The sequence below is a fragment of the Colobus angolensis genome, unplaced genomic scaffold (assembly GCF_000951035.1).
Source record: "Colobus angolensis palliatus isolate OR3802 unplaced genomic scaffold, Cang.pa_1.0 Scaffold11, whole genome shotgun sequence".
Classification (NCBI taxonomy): domain Eukaryota; kingdom Metazoa; phylum Chordata; class Mammalia; order Primates; family Cercopithecidae; genus Colobus; species Colobus angolensis.
Genome location: NW_012112030.1, coordinates 53,595 through 72,196, shown reverse-complemented (window position 1 = coordinate 72,196; position 18,602 = coordinate 53,595). Strand labels below are relative to the sequence as shown.

The following is an 18,602-nucleotide window of genomic DNA, read 5'->3' as shown; positions in this document are numbered from 1 at the left end:
AATGTAAGAGACACTTTAGTGTAAGATAAACTGAAGTGTCTGACAACCAGTTCTCCTGCCCGATCTTTCATAAACAATGTCTGAAGAAAGTACGCGAGCTGCCCACTTTCTCACGTTCCCTAAGCACTATTTTCTCATCTTCTCTACACTTTAGGTTTTAGGTAGCATTCAGGGGACAATGTGGCTGCTTCTTGTCAATATATGGTCCAATAGGTCATCAAAAGTAGATGTGGTATTGGTACAGTATTTCTATTTTATTTTGCATCCTCCCTGGAAGCAAATGCACAGGCACATGACATGAGGTCTGAGAACTGACTATTGGATGTGGCAGCAAGGAGATTGTGGGTAACCTTGAAAAGAGCAATTTTAGGGGAGAAATGGGAATAAAAGCCTTACTGGAGTAGGTTAAAGAAAGAATGAAGAAACTGTCAACGGTTGCTTCAGGATGTTAGGAGGAAGTCAGGAGGAGTTAGGACGTGAAGGGACACAATAGGAAAGTAGCTAGAAGACTGATGGGAGGGAGAGGCTTTGGCAGGGGAGCTATGAGGTAATTTTGTGTGTTGACAGGAATGATCACGCAGAGAAAGAAACACTGATAATGACGGACAGCAGGTATGGAGGAGCCGCCCCCTGGAGCAGGGCAGGTGGATGAGTTTCAGTGCTAGCAGAGAGGCTGACTGCAGACAGCAAGAACAGCAAACAGACAACAGCCAGGAGACAAGCAAGCAAGCAAACCAAAATAAGTCTAACTTCCCATCATCTGCCCAGGCGGATGCTTTCCACACATATACTCACCCGCTCCACTTTATCCCTTGTTATCCAGGGCTCAAATGGGTTTATTTCAAAGACTCTTGCTACCCATCTGGAAAAAGAAATATATATAGCACATGTGATAAGCATCTCTCTGTCCAAGATGTAAGCTAGCCGATAAGAACTACAGGAAGACAGACTGCTGTAGAGCAGTATGAACTGATTTTTTTTTTTTTTTTTTTTTAAGAAAATAACCAACATCCTGGCACCTCGACCTATGAGGCTACCTCTGCTTTTTGGTCCATCTCCTCTCAAGCCAACCCAGTTGGCTGCTGTAACTGCTGGTACACTTTGTTCTCCTCCAAAGAAACAACAGATCTTAAACTAAAAAGAATTAAAACCAACAAACAACAAAGCAAACAGAAAAACTCCAATATCCAATCACGTCTGTGAAATTCAATCTAATCTAAACCTCAGATATTCAAATATGCTGCCTTTATGAACACAGGGCAAGCTGAATGGTGTGTAAAATATAAAACGTACTCCCTAAAAGCTGGGGCTCTTGAGGGAAAAAAAAAATCCAAAAGCAAGGAGAAGGCAAAAATCTATGGTTCAAAATCAGGACGACAATATAAAACCCAAAACGAGAAAGGCCACCTATCTTCATTACTGCTGTCTCTTCACTACTAATGAAAACTGAAGGGCTCTTTACATGCCACTTGAGCTCCCATCATTGGTTACCTCAGGGCAGTGGCTTTTTCTTTTCTTTCCTTTTTTTTGTTCTCTCCTTTTTTTGTTCCAGAGACAGGGTCTCACTATGTGGCCAGGCTGGATTCAAACTCCCAGGCTCAAGTGATCCTCCCACCTCAGCCTCCCAAGTAGCTGGGACTACAGGTGTGCACCACTGTGCCCAGTAGCAGTGGGTTTTCAACTAGCATCCGAGGAACACTAGGAATTTGCTGGGGCCCCACGGAGTCCTGGGGGGCCAAGGGTTTGGGAGTGCATGTGCTGAGTATCACCCATCACTGCAACCAGACCAGCTTTTTTATTGGATTTACCCAGCAGGACTTGATGTAAAACTTCAGTGAACACAGGATTTCACAGCTGTTTAAAGGCTTGAAAAACAACATTCTAATGCATAGTATAAATAAATGAAAAACGAAGCTGGTTAGAATTTCTCCAGCAACATATAAAGCCTCAGATTCCTCAATGGCAGAAAAAAATAATTTATTGGGCTAACATAGCTTAATAAAAACACTCATTACAAACCTCTAACTCTCTGTGCCCTCATCCTATGCTAACAGATCACTTCAGGTCTCTATCTAATCTAAACCTCAGATATTCAAATATTCGAGTGTCCTCAGTGGACCATGTCATGGACATACATAAGCCAACTCTAACTCAATTTTATGTACAACCATGAAAGCGCCTCACTTCAATCTGGCTTATATCCCTTTCACGGCACTGAAGCCATAGTCACAAATGGTCATTTGTAGACATTTTTTTTTTGGTCCTTTATCTTATTTGACTCTTCTGTAAGACTTCATTCTACCAATATCAACAGAGTGCCTACTGTGTACCAGGCATTGTTCTAGGGGCTTGAGATACATGTGAATGAACAGCAATGTTCCCCTTCTTACAACATCAATTCCCTCCTTAAAATACTCCACTCCCTTTGGTATCTAGAATTCCAAACTCTCGTTTCCCACTTAAATGTCTGATCACTTCTTTTTGGCCTTCTTGTAAGTTTCTCTTACTCTGTGGCCTCCTCTTCCACTCACTCCATATACTCTCCTTACTTACTTTATAGATAACTGTAATATTAAAGGAGATAAAGTAAATAGTCTGAAAGGTACAACACTCAATAAATATTGTTATGCTGCATTCTAGTGGTCTATTTTTCTGGTACCCCTGTTAGACCATAAGATTTTTGAGTGTTTATTGTAATATTCTGAGTACCTAGTACATTATCTAAGACATAGTAGGCATTCAATAAATATTTGTTGAATGAATGAATGAAAACCCAAATGAAGATCAATTTTTGGCCAATGGATGTGACAGTCTCCTTAACCAGACCACTAGGGTGTGGCAGGGAAGTCCAAGATTTTATTTTTTTGGTTCAAATCAGGACAACAATATAAAACCCAGGACGAGAAAGGAGCTCCTATCAACAGTTACCGCAGGGCAGTGGCTTTTTCTTTTCTTTCCTTTTTTTTTTTTCCCAGAGACAGGGTCTCACTGTGTTGTCCAGGCTGGGTTCAAACTCCTGGGCTCAAGTGATCCTCCCACCTCAGCCTCCCCAAGTAGCTGGGACTACAGGTGTGCACCACTGTGGGCACTAGCAGTCACCCAGGCCAGAGTGCAGTGGCACAATCTCAGCTCACTGCAGCCTCGAACTCCCAAGCTCAAGCAATTCTCTTGCATCACCCCACCTCCACCCCAGTAGGTGGGACTACAGGCAGACGCCACCACATCCAGCTAATTTGATATTTTTTGTAGAGATGGGGTTTCACCATATTGCCCAGGCTGGTCTCGAACTCCTGGGCTTAAGCAATCCATCCACCTTGGCCTCCCAAAGTGCTGGGATTATAGGCATGGGCCACCACTCCCAGCCAAGTCACAGATATTTAACCAACAAAGACAAGTGAACTAAGAAGCGGGGAAAGAAGAGAAGGCGGCCACAAATCCAAGTCTGAATGAGCCTGACTCCTTTCCCAACAGCATCATCAAGTTGATTTAATAGTGAGCGACATGAAACACAGGAGAACCTGACTGCCCCTTATGTATGTGCCCAGCAAGATATTTCTCCAAAATTAAACTCAATGGTTTTAAATTGGAGAAAGTGAAAAACTGCAGATTTAATCTCCCAACACATTTTTTTTACTGACACGAATCTATTTCTGCATCTTCCCTATGCTAATGTCACAATACTAGGAGATCTGGAGACTAGCCCTTTACACACCCTATAACCCTAAGGGAGAACGTTAGGAACAAGTGTGTGGAGTTAGCTTTTTCACAAGTCACGCAAATGGAGCACTCTACTTACCGATAGGCAAAAAGTGGCAAGGGGAATGGGAGGAACAATCTGTGAGTCACAGCAAAGATGTACTTCACCAGGTGAAAGAGGAGGTAGCGATGTGGACTATAAAAAGACAATACACAGTTCTTTCAAGTACATGCTTCTCACAAACTTTCCTTTATAACAAAATAACATTTTTCTTATAAAAAAGGAAACATATATGGACTGTAGTAGATACAGATTAGCACAAAGAAAAATCACTCATAATCCCATTATGAAAGATAGGTAATATATTTGAAATATATCCTTCTCATCCCCTTACATATACACATTATTTTGGTTTTAATAAACACAATCCATTCTATTCTGTAATGTCTTTTTCATTTAACATTATATCATAATTGTCTTTCCACGTCGTTAAATATTTTATTGCATGTTTCATGACTGCACATATTACGCTGCATGTAACCACAAGTATTTTATCAGTTGCCAGTTTTGAGATATTTAAACTATTAAAAATCTTTTTCTTTTATAAAATAATGTTTTAATGAACATTCTTGTAATAAATATTTATACTTATCCACGATTATGCATTGTGAATATATTTGTAGAAGTGGAACTGGGTCAATGTAGACTTTGAAATTTTAAGGCTTTTATGGAATACTTCTAAACTGCTTTTCAAAATGGTTCTATCAATTTATATAAAATGTTAATAAGAATGCCACCTCCACCCAAAATGAGTTGTCATAAAAAAAATTTTTTTTTTTTTTGCCAATCTGCTAGGTTAAAAAAAAAGGTATCTCGTGTTTTAATTATGTCTTTAATATAAGAGATTATTTCTTCATGACTTTTTGGTTATTTATACATTTATCTTTTCTTTCCTCCTGGAGTCCCTGTCTATAAAAATAAATCATAAGAATTCTCTATATTTTAGTGATATTGTTGGAAATACCTTTTATTGTTTGTATTTTACCTTTTAGTGTTATTTACAGTGTTTTGTGCACATAAAATTTTAACTCTTTAATTTAACCAAAACTACTGATTTTCTTTATGGCTTGGATTCATAGTTAGAAAATTCCTCTGCAGTGACATAAATGTCCACATATTTTGTCTAAAGCTTATAAAAAAGTTTTTTTTACTATAAAGTAAGTTCATTCTGTGATATATTTTTGTACATGATATAGCGCAAACATGTAATTACATTTTTCCCAAGATGTAAGCCAATTGCTTCAATGTTATTTACAGAATCTTTACTATACTGCTTCTTTCCCTATACTGAAATGTCACCCTATCACATACTATATCCTTACATATAATGGGACTGTTTCTGAACTTTCTGCTTTATTCCATTAATCTGAATAGTTCTGTACGATTTTAACCTAGCATTAGTATCAGTGCTTATAATACATTTTAATATTTATTTACCCATTTCCTAATTCATTTGCATGTTTCATGACAGTAAATCTGTGACAACCAAGAGCTGAGTGAAGGTAATTCAGTGAGAACCTCATTATCCTGACACACTTTACTAAAAAACATGAAACTATCAGCTAGGAGAAACATCAAAGGCCTTAAAGTAGGGTTCTTCAAATTCCAGAAGGATTTGTAAGGATCATTACAGGATACATAATACATGCTATGCCAAGAACAACTTGAATGTTTATGATGACAAACAAAACTGGTATCATGGGTAAACTAATTCTACATAATAGGTTTCCTCTTCAGCTGTTCTGAAGCACTTTGCGTTCCATTAAGTACAACTGGAACACTAGTTTAAGTGCCCTTGCTCACAGCCAAAGGTACACTGAAGCCCACATCCCTCCCAGCTTAGATTTCAAGGCTCAGCATTACAGTTATCCCTCTGCAAATATCCTCAGTAAAACCTTGTCTCCCAGGCCTGTACCCATTATACTTGCTAAGCAAAACTCTTACTCTGGTTGATCCAAACATCTGCCTTCTCTGAGCCTGAAACCCCAGAGGGACAAAACTGTAGACAAAATACAATTGAGCTGATTGACTTCACCTTATTATTTTATCAGTAATTTCAAATGGAACACTCAGTTCCGCTTGGCAATCCCACATGTTCTTCTAGGAAATGCTCTTTCCTGTTCTCCCAGGGCATACTTTCTATCTTCTCTGTCCTCAAATTTTCCACACACTTTTCTGACCCACTCCATCCTGCCTTTTAGCTAACCTCACACTCCAACAAGAAAAGATACTCCTTAAATTCCCACAGCCAAACCTACATGCATCTGCATATATCCTTGAATTCTTTTCCTCGTTAAAATTGAAGAAATGTTTGCCTTTTACAAAGGTCAAACCCTCACTTGCACTCTGTATCCAACTCCTCTCAATTCCTGAAGGACTTTGCTCCTTTTTAGTCAGCCCTATCTCCTGAGTCATCAAGCAATATCTCTTTCCTGGACCATTCTTACCAATTTATAAACAAGATGTACAATCTTCCAAATCCAGGGTGGTACCTCCCTTGACAAGACATTCATGTTTCATAGCCTTCTCTTTACCGCTTTCTTTTGCTCCCTTTTACAGGGAAACTTCTCCAAATAGCTACCTAACTGTTGCCTCCACTTCCTATCCTGCCATTCAAAGCCCACTGCAATCCAAACTGCCCTTTGCCCAATGTTCAAATGAGGTCATTAAGATGACCGTGAATCTCTGTGCTGTCACTCAATCAATCTCTGGCAGCACCCAATATAGTTACCAACTCCCTCCTTCTGGTTTTCTTTCCAATTCACTGGACTTTCCTTTTTGGTCATTTATTTTAATTATTTTGCTTATTACTTATGCATCTCATCACTAATCTATAAGCTCCACAAAGGCAGAAATCTTACCCATGCTATTCACTATTGTGGCATAATTTACGCACATTAGAATTCATCCATTTTAAGCATATAATTCAATGATTTTTCATACATTTACCAAGTTATACAATCATTACCATAATCCAGTTTTAGAATATTTTTCTTACTCTAGTAAGATCCTCCACAGCCATTTAATCCTGGATTTTACTCCTAGGTTCAGGCAATCACTAATCTACTTACATTTGCCTTTTATAGATACTTCATATAAATGGAATGTGAACATGGGATCTTGTGCATCTAGCTTCTTTCATTTACTATGTTTTTGAGGTTCATACATGTAACATGTCAATATTTCATTCCTTTTATTGTTGAACTTCTATTATATGGGAGTGCTGCTATGCTTTATTTCTCCTTTCATCAGTTGATGAGTATGAGGGATGTTTCCAATTTTTAGCATTTATGATACTGCTGCTATGAAAATCTAAGCGCTAATCTTTGTGTAGACACATTTTCACTTCTTTTGGGTAAATACCTAGGAGTAAAACCAATAGGCCATATAGTAAATTTATGCTAACTTTTTAAGAAGATGCCAAACTGTTTTCTGAAGTGGCTATACAATTTTACATCCCTCCTAGCAATGTATGAGGGTTCCTATTACTCCATGTCTTCACCAACATTTGTTCTTCTCTCTGTGAACTGGCATCTCGTAATGGTTTTGATTTGCATTTTCCGGAATGACTAATGATATGGAGTATCTTTTCATGTGCTTTTTAGCGATTAAGTACATCTGCTGTGCTGATATGCCTATTCATGTCTTTTGCTCATATTAAAAAATGGATCATCTTCTCATTGAGTTCTAAGAGTTCTTTGTATATTCTGGATAGCAGTCCTTTATCAGGTATGTAATTAACAAATATTTTCCCCCAATCTGTGACTTGTTTTTTCATTTTCTTAATGGTGTTTTTTGAAACACAAGAGCTTTAATTTTGGTGAAGTCTAATGTATCCAATTATTTTTTATTTTATGAAATATGCTTTTGATGCCATAGCTAAAAATCTTCTAGAACCCAAGGTCCTAGAAGATTTTCTATTTTCCTTCCAAAATTATTATAGTTTTATAACTCTTTTTATTTATTTTTTTACATTTTTACCAATTGAAAATCTTTTTAAATTTTACTTTAACTTCTGGGGTACACGTGCAGAACGTACAGGTTTGTTACATAGGTATACATGTGCCATGGTGGTTTGCTGCACCCATCAACCTGTCATCTACATTAGGCATTTCTCCTAATGCTATCCCTCTTCTAGCCCCCTACTCCTGGCAGGCCCCGGTGTGTGATGTTAACCTCCCTGTGTTCATGTGTTCTTGTTGTTCAACTCCCATTTATGAGCGAGAACATACGGTGTTTGATTTTCTGTTCTTGTGTGAGTTTGCTTAAAATGATGGTTTCCAGCTTCATCCGTGATCCCTGCAAAGGACATGAACTCATCCTTTTCTGTATACTGGCTGCATAGTATTCCATGGTGTATATGTGCCACATTTTCTTTTATCCAGTCTATCATTGATGAGCATTTGGGTTGGTTCCAAGTCTTTGCTATTGTCAATGGTGCTGCAATAAACACACGTGTGCATGTGTCTTTATAGAATGATTTATAATCCTTTGGGTATATATACTCAGTAATGGGATTGCTGGGTCAAATGGTACTTCTACTTCGAAATCCTTGAGGAATTGCCACACTGTCTTCCACAATGGTTGAACTAAATAATTTACACTTCCACCAACAGTGTAAAAGCGTCACTATTTCTCCACATCCTCTCTAGCATCTGTTGTTTCCTGACTTTTTAATGATCGCCATCCTAACTGACGTGAGATGGTATCTCACTGTGGTTTTGATTTGCATTTCTCTAAAGACCAGTGACGATGAGCTTTTTTCATATGTGTGTTGAGCTGCATAAATGTCTTCTTTTGAGAAGTGTCTGTTCATATCTTTTGCCCACTTTTTGATGGGGTTGTTTGTTTTTTTCTTGTAAATTTGTTTAAGTTCTTTGTAGATTCTGGATATTAGCCCTTTTTCAGAGGGATAGATTGCAAAAATTTTCTCCCATTCTGTAGGTTGCCTGTTCACTCTGATGATAGTTTCTTTTGCTGTGCAGAAGCCCTTTAATTTAATTAGATCCCATTTGTCTATTTTGACTTTTGTTGCCATTGCTTTTCATGTTTCAGTCATGAAGTCTTTGCCAATGCCCATGTCCTGAATGGTATTGCCTAGCTTCTCTTCTAGGGTTTTTATGCTTTTAGGTCTTATGTTTAAGTCTTTAATCCATCTTGAGTTAATTTTTGTATCAAATGTAAGGAAGGGATCCAGTTTCAGCTTTCTGCATATGGCTACCCAGTTTTCCCAACATCATTTATTAAATGGAGAATCATTTTCTCATTGCTTGTTTTTGTCAGATTTGTCAAAGATCAGATGGTTGTAGATGATGGATCTACAGATGGATGTAGGTGTATTTCTGAGGCCTCTGTTCTGTTCCATTGGTCTATATACCTCTTTTGGTACCAGTACTATGCTGTTTTGGTTACCGTAGCCTTGTAGTACAGTTTGAAGTCAGGTAGTATGATGCCTCCAGCTTTGTTCTTTTGGCTTAGGATTGTCTTGGCTATATGGGCTCTTTTTTGGTTCCATATGAACTTTAGTTTTTTTCCAATTCTGTGAAGAAAGTCAATGGAAGTTTAATGGCGATAGCACTGAATCTATAAATTACTTTGGGCAGTATGGCCATTTTCATGATATTGATTCTTCCTATCCACGAGCATGGAATGTTTTTCCATTTGTTTCTGTCCTTTCTTATTTCCTTGAGCAGTGGTTGGTAGTTCTCCTTGAAGAGGTCCTTCACATCCCTTGTAAGTTGGATTCCTAGATATTTTATTCTTTGTAGCAATTGTGAATGGGAGTTCACTCATGATTTGGTTCACTAATGGTTCGTCTGTTATTGGTGTATGGGAATGCTTGTGGTTTTTGCACACTGAGTTTGTATCCCGAGACTTTGCTGAAGTTGCTTATCAGCTTAAGGAGATTTGGGGCTGAGAGGATGGGGTTTTCTAAATATACAATCACGTCATCTGAAAACAGAGACAATTTGACTTCCTCTTTTCCTAATTGAATACCCTTTCTTTATCTTGCCTAATTGTCCTGGCCAGAACTTCCAACGTGTTCACTACGTTGAACATGAGTGGCGAGAGAGGGCATCCTTGTCTTGTGCCGATTTTCAAAGGGAATGCTTCCAGTTTTTGCCCATTCAGTATGATATTGGCTGTGCGTTTGTCATAAATAGCTCTTATTATTTTGAGATATGGTCCATCAATACCTAGTTTATTGAGGGTTTTTAGCATGAAGGGCTGCTGAATTTTGTCAAAGGCCTTTTCTACAACTATTGAGATATTCACATGGTTTTTGTCATTGGTTCTGTTTATGTGATGGATTACATTTATTGATTTGCGTATGTTGAACCAGCCTTTTATCCCCGGATGAAGCCGACTTGATCATGCTGGATAAGTTTTTGATGTGCTGCTGGATTCAGTTTGCCAGTATTTTATTGAGGATTTTTGCATCAATGTTCTTCAGAGATATTGGCCTGAAATTTTCTTTTTTTTGTTATGTCTCTGCCAGGTTTTGGTATTAGGATGATGCTGGCCTCAAAAAATGAGTTAGGGAGGATTCCCTCTTTTTCTATTGATTGGAATAGTTTCAGAAGGAATGGTACCAGCTCCTCTTTGTACCTCTGGAATAATTCAGCTGTGAATCCATTGGTCCTGGACATTTTTTTTGGTTGGTAAGCTATTACTTGCTACTTCAATTTCAGAACTTGTTATAGGTCTATTAAGGGATTCAACTTCTTCCTGGTTTAGTCTTGGGAGGGTATATGTGTCCAGGAACTTATCCACTTCTTCTAGACTTTCTAGTTTATTTGCATAGAGGTGTTTATAGCATTCTCTGATGGTACTTCGTATTTCTGTGGGATCGGTGGTGATATCCTCTTTATCATTTTTTATTGCATCTATTTGATTCTTTTCTCTTTTCTTCTTTATTAGTCTGGCTAGCAGTCTATCTATGTTGTTAAACAAAACAAAACAAAACAAAAAAACAAGCCCAGCTCCTGGATGCATTGACTTTTTTGAAGGGTTTTTCGTGTCTCTATCTCCTTCGGTTCTGCTCTGATCTTAGCTATTTCTTGCCTTCTGCTAGCTTTTTAAATTTGTTTGCTCCTGCTTCTCTAGTTTTTAAATGTGATGTTAGGGTGTCGATTTGAGATCTTTCCTGCTTTCTCTTGTGGGCATTTAGTGCAATAAATTTCCCTCTACACACTGTTTTAAATGTGTCCCAGAGATTCTGGAACATTGTGTCATTGTTCTCATTGGTTTAAAAGAACATCTTTATTTCTGCCTTCATTTCGTTATTTACCCAGCAGTCATTCAGGAGCAGGTGGTTCAGTTTCCATGTAGTTGTGCAGTTTTGAGTGAGTTCCTTAATCCTGAGTTCTAATTTGATTGCACTGTGGTACGAGAGACTGTCATTTCTGTTCTTTTGCATTTGCTGAGGAGTATTTTACTTCCAATTATGTGGCCAATTTTAGAATAAGTGCGATGTGGTGCTGAGAATAAATTATATTCTGTTGACCTGGGGTGAAGAGTTCTGTAGATGTCTATTAGATCCGCTTGCTTCAGAGCTGAGTTCAAGTCCTGGATATCCTTGTTAATTTTCTGTCTCGTTGATCTTTCTAATATTGACAGTGGGGTGTTAAAGTCTCCCACTTTCATTGTGTGGGAGTCTAAGTCTCTTTGCAGGTCTCTAAGAACTTGATTTTTGAATCAGGGTGCTCCTGTATTGGGTGCATATATATTCAGGATAGTTAGCTCTTCTTGTTGCACTGATCCCTTTACCATTATGTAATACCCTTGTTTCTTTTGATTTTTGTTGGTTTAAAGTCTGTTTTATCAGACTAGGATTGCGACTCTTGCTTTTCTTTTTTTTTTTTTTTTTTTGCTTTTCGTTTGGTAAATATTCCTCCATCCCTTTATTTTGAGCCTATGTGTGTCTTTGCACATGAAATGGGTCTCCTGAATACAGCAAATTGATGAGTCTTGACACCTTCTCCAATTTGTCAGTCTGTGTCTTTTAACTGGGCCATTTAGCCTGTTTCCATTTAAGGTTACTATTGTTATGTGTGAATTTGATCCTGTCATTATGATGCTAGCTGGTTATTTTGCCCATGAATTGATGCAGTTTCTTCATAGTGTCAATGGTCTTAAGAATTTGGTTTGTTTTTGCAGTGGCTGGTGTTGGTTGATCCTTTCCATGTTTAGTACTTCCCTTGGGAGCTCTTCTTGTAAGGCAGGCCTGGTGGTGGCAAAATCTCTCAGCATTTGCTTGTCTGTAAAGGATTTCTCTTCTCCTTTGCTTATGAAACTTAAGTTTGGTTGGATACGAAATCCTGGGTTGAAAATTCTTTTCTTTAAGAATGTTGAATATTGGCCCCCATTCTCTTCTGGCTTGGAGGGTTTCTGCTGAGACATCCACTGTTAGTCTCATGGGCTTCCCTTTGTGGGTAACCTGACCTTTTTCTCTGGCTGCCCTTAATATTTTTTCCTTCATTTCAGCCGTGGTGAATCTGGCAATTACGTGTCTTGTGGTTGCTCTTCTCGAGGAGTATCTTTGTGGTGTTCTCTGTATTTACTGAATTTGAATGTTGGCCTGCCTTGCTAGGTTGGGGAAGTTCTCCTGGAGTATTCCAAATTGGTTCCTGGTTCCATTCTTCCCATAACTTTCAGGTACACCAACCAAATGTAGATTTGGTCTTTTCACATAGGCCTATATTTCTTGGAGGTTCTGTTCGTTTCTTTTCACTCTTTTATCTCTAATCTTATATTTTCGCTTTATTTCATTGAGTTGATCTTCAATCTCTGATATCCTTTCTTCCACTTGATCAATCCAGCTATTGATACTTGTGTATGCTTCACAAAGTTCCCATGCTGTGGTTTTCGGCTCCATCAGGTCATTTATGTTCTTCTCTAAACTGGTTATTCTAGCTAGCAATTCATCTAACCTTTTCTCAAGGTTCTTAGCTTCCTTGCACTGGGTTAGAACATGTCTACTTCTGTCAAATCATCAAATTCATTCTCCATCCAGTTTTGTTTCCTTACTGGCAAGGAGTTGTAATCCTTTGGAGGAGAAGAGGCTTTCTGGTTTTTGGAATTTTCAGACTTTCTGCACTGGTTTCTCCCCATCTTCATGGATTTATCTACCTTTGGTCTTTGAAGTTGGTGACCTTCGGCTGGGGTCTCTGAGTGAATGTCCTTTTTGTTGATGTTGATACTATTCTTTTCTGTTTGTTAGTTTTCCTTCTAACAGGCCCCTCTGCTGCAGGTCTGCTAGAGGTCCACTCCAGACCCTGTTTGCTAGGGCATTACTGGCAGAGGTTGCAGAACAGCAAAGATTGTTGCCTGTTCCTTCCTCTGGAAGCTTCGTCCCAGAGGGCCCCTGCCAGATGCCAAACAGATTTCCCCTGTATGAGGTATCTGTTGGCCCCTACAGGGACATATCTCCCAGTCAGGACACAGGTGGGTCAGGGACCCACTTGAGGAGGCAGTCTGTCCCTTATCAGAGCTCAAATGCTGTGCTAGGAGATCTGCTGCTTTCTTCAGAGCTGCCAGGCAGGGACGTTTAAGTCTGCTGAAGCTGCACCCCCAACTGCCCCTTCCCCCAGGTGCTCTGTCCCAGGATGGTGGGGTTTTATCTATAAGTCCCTGACTGGGGCTGCTGTCTTTTTTTCAGAGATGTCCTGCCCAGAGAGGAGGGAATCTGGAGAGGCGGTCTGGCCACCGTGGTTTTGCTGAGCTGCAGTGGGCTCTGCCCAGCTTGAACTTCCTGGTGGCTCTGTTTACACTGTCAGGGTAAAACCACCTACTCAAGCCTCAGCAATGCAGATGCCCCTCCCTCCCAAGCTCATACGTCCCAGGTCAAGCTCAGACTGCTGTACTAGCAGCGAGAATTTCAAGCCAGTGGATCTTAGCTTGCTGGACTCTGGGGGGGTGGGACCTGCCAAGCCAGACCACTTGGTTCCCTGGCTTCAGCCCACTTTCCAGGTGAGTGAAAGGTTCTGCCTCACTGGCGCTCCAGGTGCCACTGGGGTATGGAAAAAAACTCCTGTGGCTAGCTCAGTGTCTGCCCAAACAGTTGCCGTTCTGTGCTCGAAACCCACGGCCCTGGAGGTATGGGCACCAGAGTGAATCTCCTGGTCTGTGGATTTCAAAGACAGTGGGAAAAGCACAGTATCTGGGCCACAGCGCATGGTACAGTCCCTAATGGCTTCCCTTGGATAGAAGAGGGAGTTCCCCGATCCCTTAAGCTTCCCAGGTGAGAGGACACCCCACCCTGTTTTGGCTCACACTCCTTGGGCTGCACCCACTGTCCAACCAGTCCCAATGAGATGAAACGGGTACCTCAGTCGGAAATGCAGAAATCACTCGCCTTCTGCATCAATCTCACTGGGAGCTGAAGACTGGAAGTGTTCCTATTCGGCCATCTGGCCAGCAATCCTTGTTTTATAACTTTTACACTGAAGTGTCAGAACTATTTTAATTTTTTCATGTACAGTGCGAGGTAGGAGTCTAAGTTCATCTTTATTTAATGTGGATATCCCAAAACCATTTGTTGAAAAGACTATCCTTTCCCCTTTGAAATGCCATACCACCTTTTTCAAAAATCAGTTGTCCATAAAGATTTATTTCCGAACTATCAATTCTGGTTAATTCATCTATATGTCAATTTTTATGTCAGTACCACACTATCTTGATAATTACAGCTGTTAAGTTTCGAAATTATGAAACTTAATGGTTTTGTCTATTGTGGGTCTTTGCATTACTATATAAATTTAGAATCAATTTATCAACTTCTGCAAAAAAGTCTGTTGGAATTTTGATAAAATTAAGTTGAATTCGTTGATCAATTTGAAGGAACTTATCATTTTAATCATACTGACTCATCCAATCCATGAACATGGGATGTCTTGTTACTTATTAGGTATAATACAACAAATTTAATTGCTAAATTTATACTTAAATATTCTATTATTTTTGATGCTGCTGTGAATAAAATTATTTTCTTAATTTTATTTTCAGATTGTTCATTTACTAGTATATATTGATTTTTCTATGCTGATCTTATACATCGTGATTTTGCTGAATGTGTTTATTCATCATCACAGTTGTGTGTATGTATTAGTGTGTATCAATAGGTATTTTATGAATGAATGGCAAATAGAATGGACCAACGTAATATAACTCATAACTACAAAAAACCTAGGAGTTAAATTACAGTCTAATGCCACTGCCTTAGCCTCAAAATATCAGAGAAAAAAGCAAAGATTTTTTCCTGGAATTGAAGAGACAAGAAATGTGTAGATGTGTATCTACAATTTCAAGAGGAAAAATATCTACATGGCAATGTCTAGTATTATTTTTCCCATCATTACGACGGACAAGAATGACTTACTGGAGCCCAGACAAGAAGATAGTGGCTGGGCAAAGGTAAAAAGAAAAAAGTGCAACTCATCCAGAGCTGGAGCAAGTAAAGTTCACAAAGCCATTTCTGCTCTGAAATCCTAGTCCATGTACCTCTTCACTAGAAATAATGTCTTTTGTGTTTAGTATTTTATGAAACCTGTATTGAATATATTGAATCGTAATTCTTTCCTAGACTATATAACTGATTGCATGGTAAAGTACCAAACTGAGAACTGAAAAGGAGAAATATGTTTCACAGCTGCTAGTTGACATGGAAAACCAAGAGCTTTTCACACTGAAAAAAATTGTTTGTTAAATAATAATAGTGCAACATAACAATGTATAATATTCCATGCCTCTTGCCTTAAAGAGAAAAGTGTCATTTTCCTCTAGAGGCAAATATTTCTTAGGAATTATGCTATCCCTTAATTACCGAGCCAGATCCTTCACTTTCACAGATGCCAACTGTCACTAGTTTGCTTCACAGAATCACAGTGTTCTGAACCACTTACTAGATGAATTTGATACCTCTCAACTTGGCAAATGAAGTCTTAGTTTTTGACTTTTAGTTAATTCAGCAAAAAAAGTCCTAAGCTTAGCTATGACATGATTTAGTAATTTCAAATAAGTCACGTAGCTTAACTGTACCCATTTTTTTCTGAGAGCAAATTTTAGCAAAGAGCATAAAAGAAACAATCAATCTTGCATAGCACTAGTAATTGTGCTATAAACCACCCATTTTCAGTATCTGGGGTCATTGTGATACTCCATCAAAATTAATGTGGTCTTATAACCATACTCACTCCCTGAAAGTGTTCTGTTTGTGTTTTAGAATTTACAGCAATATCCTTTTATATTTAAAAATATCACTGGAGGCCGGGTGCGGTGGCTCAAGCCTGTAATCCCAGCACTTTGGGAGGCCGAGACGGGCGGATCACGAGGTCAGGAGATCGAGACCATCCTGGCTAACATGGTGAAACCCCGTCTCTACTAAAAAATACAAAAAACTAGCCGGGCGAGGTGGCGGGCGCCTGTAGTCCCAGCTACTCGGGAGGCTGAGGGAGAAGAATGGCGTGAACCCGGGAGGCGGAGCTTGCAGTGAGCTGAGATCCGGCCACTGCACTCCAGCCTGGGCGACAGAGCGAGACTCCGTCTCAAAAAAAAAAACAAAAAAACAAAACAAAAAAAAACATCACTGGAGTAGTACAAAACCATCTCTAAGGGTCACGAGACTAAGTATATGTAATAGTCTAGGGCAGTGGTTCTCAGACTTTGGTAACAGGAGAATCATTCATTAAAGTAGATTCCAGGTTCCCTCAAATTCTGATTTAATGCAAGCAATGAGGAGATTTTGATATTGTAAAAGTGCAACAAATAAATCTGTTAGTAACTAATGTAGATATTGATTCCTTCATTATAATAGCACATTTTTAAATTCAAACTCTAAGCACTTACCCAACGAAAGCAAAGGTTTTCCCGCTGGCGTCGGGATCCTTAACTATATTAACAATTCCTTTGGACACATCTACGACCTATAAGAAATTATAATATATGTTTAAGTAATTGTTGAAAAAGAGAGAGAACGGGAGATGGAGAGACAGAAAGAAAGGAAAGAAGGGAAAAAGGAGGGAAGGAAGGAGAAAGGAAGAAGGCCACACTGATCTCAACAAAGAAAATGTGAAGTTAAAATAATGGCATTATCTATTCCCAGGAAGCTTCTTAAAAGAATGAGTCTTCCCAAGAGCTCAAATAATCCCTGCTATCCAAGTATTTTCCAAGTACGTATAATCCAAGGCTCAGCCAAGTATTTTCTGTAGTAGGAATGCACTTACCCTCAGATAGCTTGAGGCCTTTCTGATTTGCTTTTGCCCACAACTTGCCAAGCTCATCTCTTACCACTCCCAACTCTCTTATTAACCATCACAAACTATTAGGCTGAACCATATGGAATTGCTAATATTCTACCATTTTGATTTTCAAAAATAGTAATAGTGATTTTGGCCCCCAGGGGACAGTTGACAACTGTCTGGAGTCATTTTCAGTTGTCACATCTGAAGGATGGTGTGACTGGCGTCTAGTGGCTAGAGGGCAGGAATGCTGGCAAACATCCTTCAACAACCCCCATAACGAAGAATTATCTGGCTCAAAATGTCAATAGTGCCACTACTGAGAAAACTTGGTTCAATCTAACATGGAATTCAACATGCTCTTTGACCTCTGGGCCCCTGTATATACCGTTCCCTCCGCATGCAATACTCTTCCCCAACTCCCTTCATCAGGCTTACCTTTAGTCATCTTTAAGGTTTTACCCTAAACGCTCTTCCTTCTGAGATGCCCAAGTCTAGATTAGGTGCCCTTCTGATGTAATTACATAAAACCCTCTCCTTATCATAGCACTCATCACATTGTACAATAACTGCTTTATGTATCTGCCTCAGACTGAAAGCAATTTGAGAACAGCAATTTGTGTCTATCTAGTTAATATCTTTATTTCCCTAGTGATATGTGACATGTATGATGTGTCTAGCACATTAGGAGTTCAATAATTTTTTCTTAAATGAATAAACAAGACACAGAGAATGCATGTACCTCTTAAGTAAACTGAGAGGGAGCTAGCTGACACAAGTTGACAAAGAAAATGACAGAGTTACTAAATTAGGACAAAACCAGAAACCTGATCACTCAAATCTGAATTCATCAAAAATCCCTTTCTGACCCCCTTCATCCAAGTACTTACATATACTGGTTGTTTAACTGTCTTCCAGCCCAAAGAACCAAGGGGTATAGGACCAAACTGACGCATATCTAGCGGAAGAAAGAATGAGAACTATACTGAGAAGGCTTAAGTTGCTATAAGACCCAACAATCTTAAGATTAACATAATTATTGTGCATAATAGAAATAATATAATGAATGTAGCTGACTCTGAGGAAGTAATTGCACTTACAAAAGGCAGTCATTAGCTTTCCAGATAACAAACACGGAAAATAAAAAGGCCAAACGTTTAAAACCGTGAAGAACAAAGAATAGAGGTCAAATGGCTTGACAACTAGTCTGCTCTGCAATGCTAAAGGCATCGCCATGCCCAAGACTGGACTCTAGCTGCACCCATTCTAAGGAGAAACACAGAACTCTTCCTCCTTATCATACTTACCTGTTGATACGGCAACAGAACAGATGAGCTATCTATCTAGTTAATATCTAGATGCGTTCTGCCGCTGTATCAACAGATGAGTGATACAGCACAGATAACCCAGAAAAAGGGCCTGATGGAAATATTAGTTGATATATGGTGCTGGCACAATTGTTCCGCTATTTGAAAAAAACGTGAGATAATGTTTTAGTTCTCACCATAAACTAAAACAAATCCCAAGTAGTTTAAATGTTAGGTTAAAAAAGTTTTCTTTTTTTTTTTTATTAAAGCATTTAAGAGTAGAAATTAGGCCGGGTACAG

The 18,602-nt window shown here is 39.0% G+C and overlaps 1 protein-coding gene across 1 annotated transcript in view; it reads right to left on the bottom strand.

Annotated features, from left to right (window-relative positions):
* Positions 1-18,602, bottom strand: part of NDUFA9 (NADH dehydrogenase (ubiquinone) 1 alpha subcomplex, 9, 39kDa) — a 38,836-nt gene that overhangs the window by 1,372 nt on the left and 18,862 nt on the right. Inside the window, exons 7-10 of the mRNA XM_011951558.1 lie at positions 17,886-17,953; positions 16,604-16,680; positions 3,797-3,892; positions 796-862 (exon numbers count right to left, since the gene is read on the bottom strand). Coding sequence (XP_011806948.1) covers positions 796-862; positions 3,797-3,892; positions 16,604-16,680; positions 17,886-17,953 — 308 coding nt within the window. The remainder of the gene's footprint in view (positions 1-795; positions 863-3,796; positions 3,893-16,603; positions 16,681-17,885; positions 17,954-18,602) is intronic.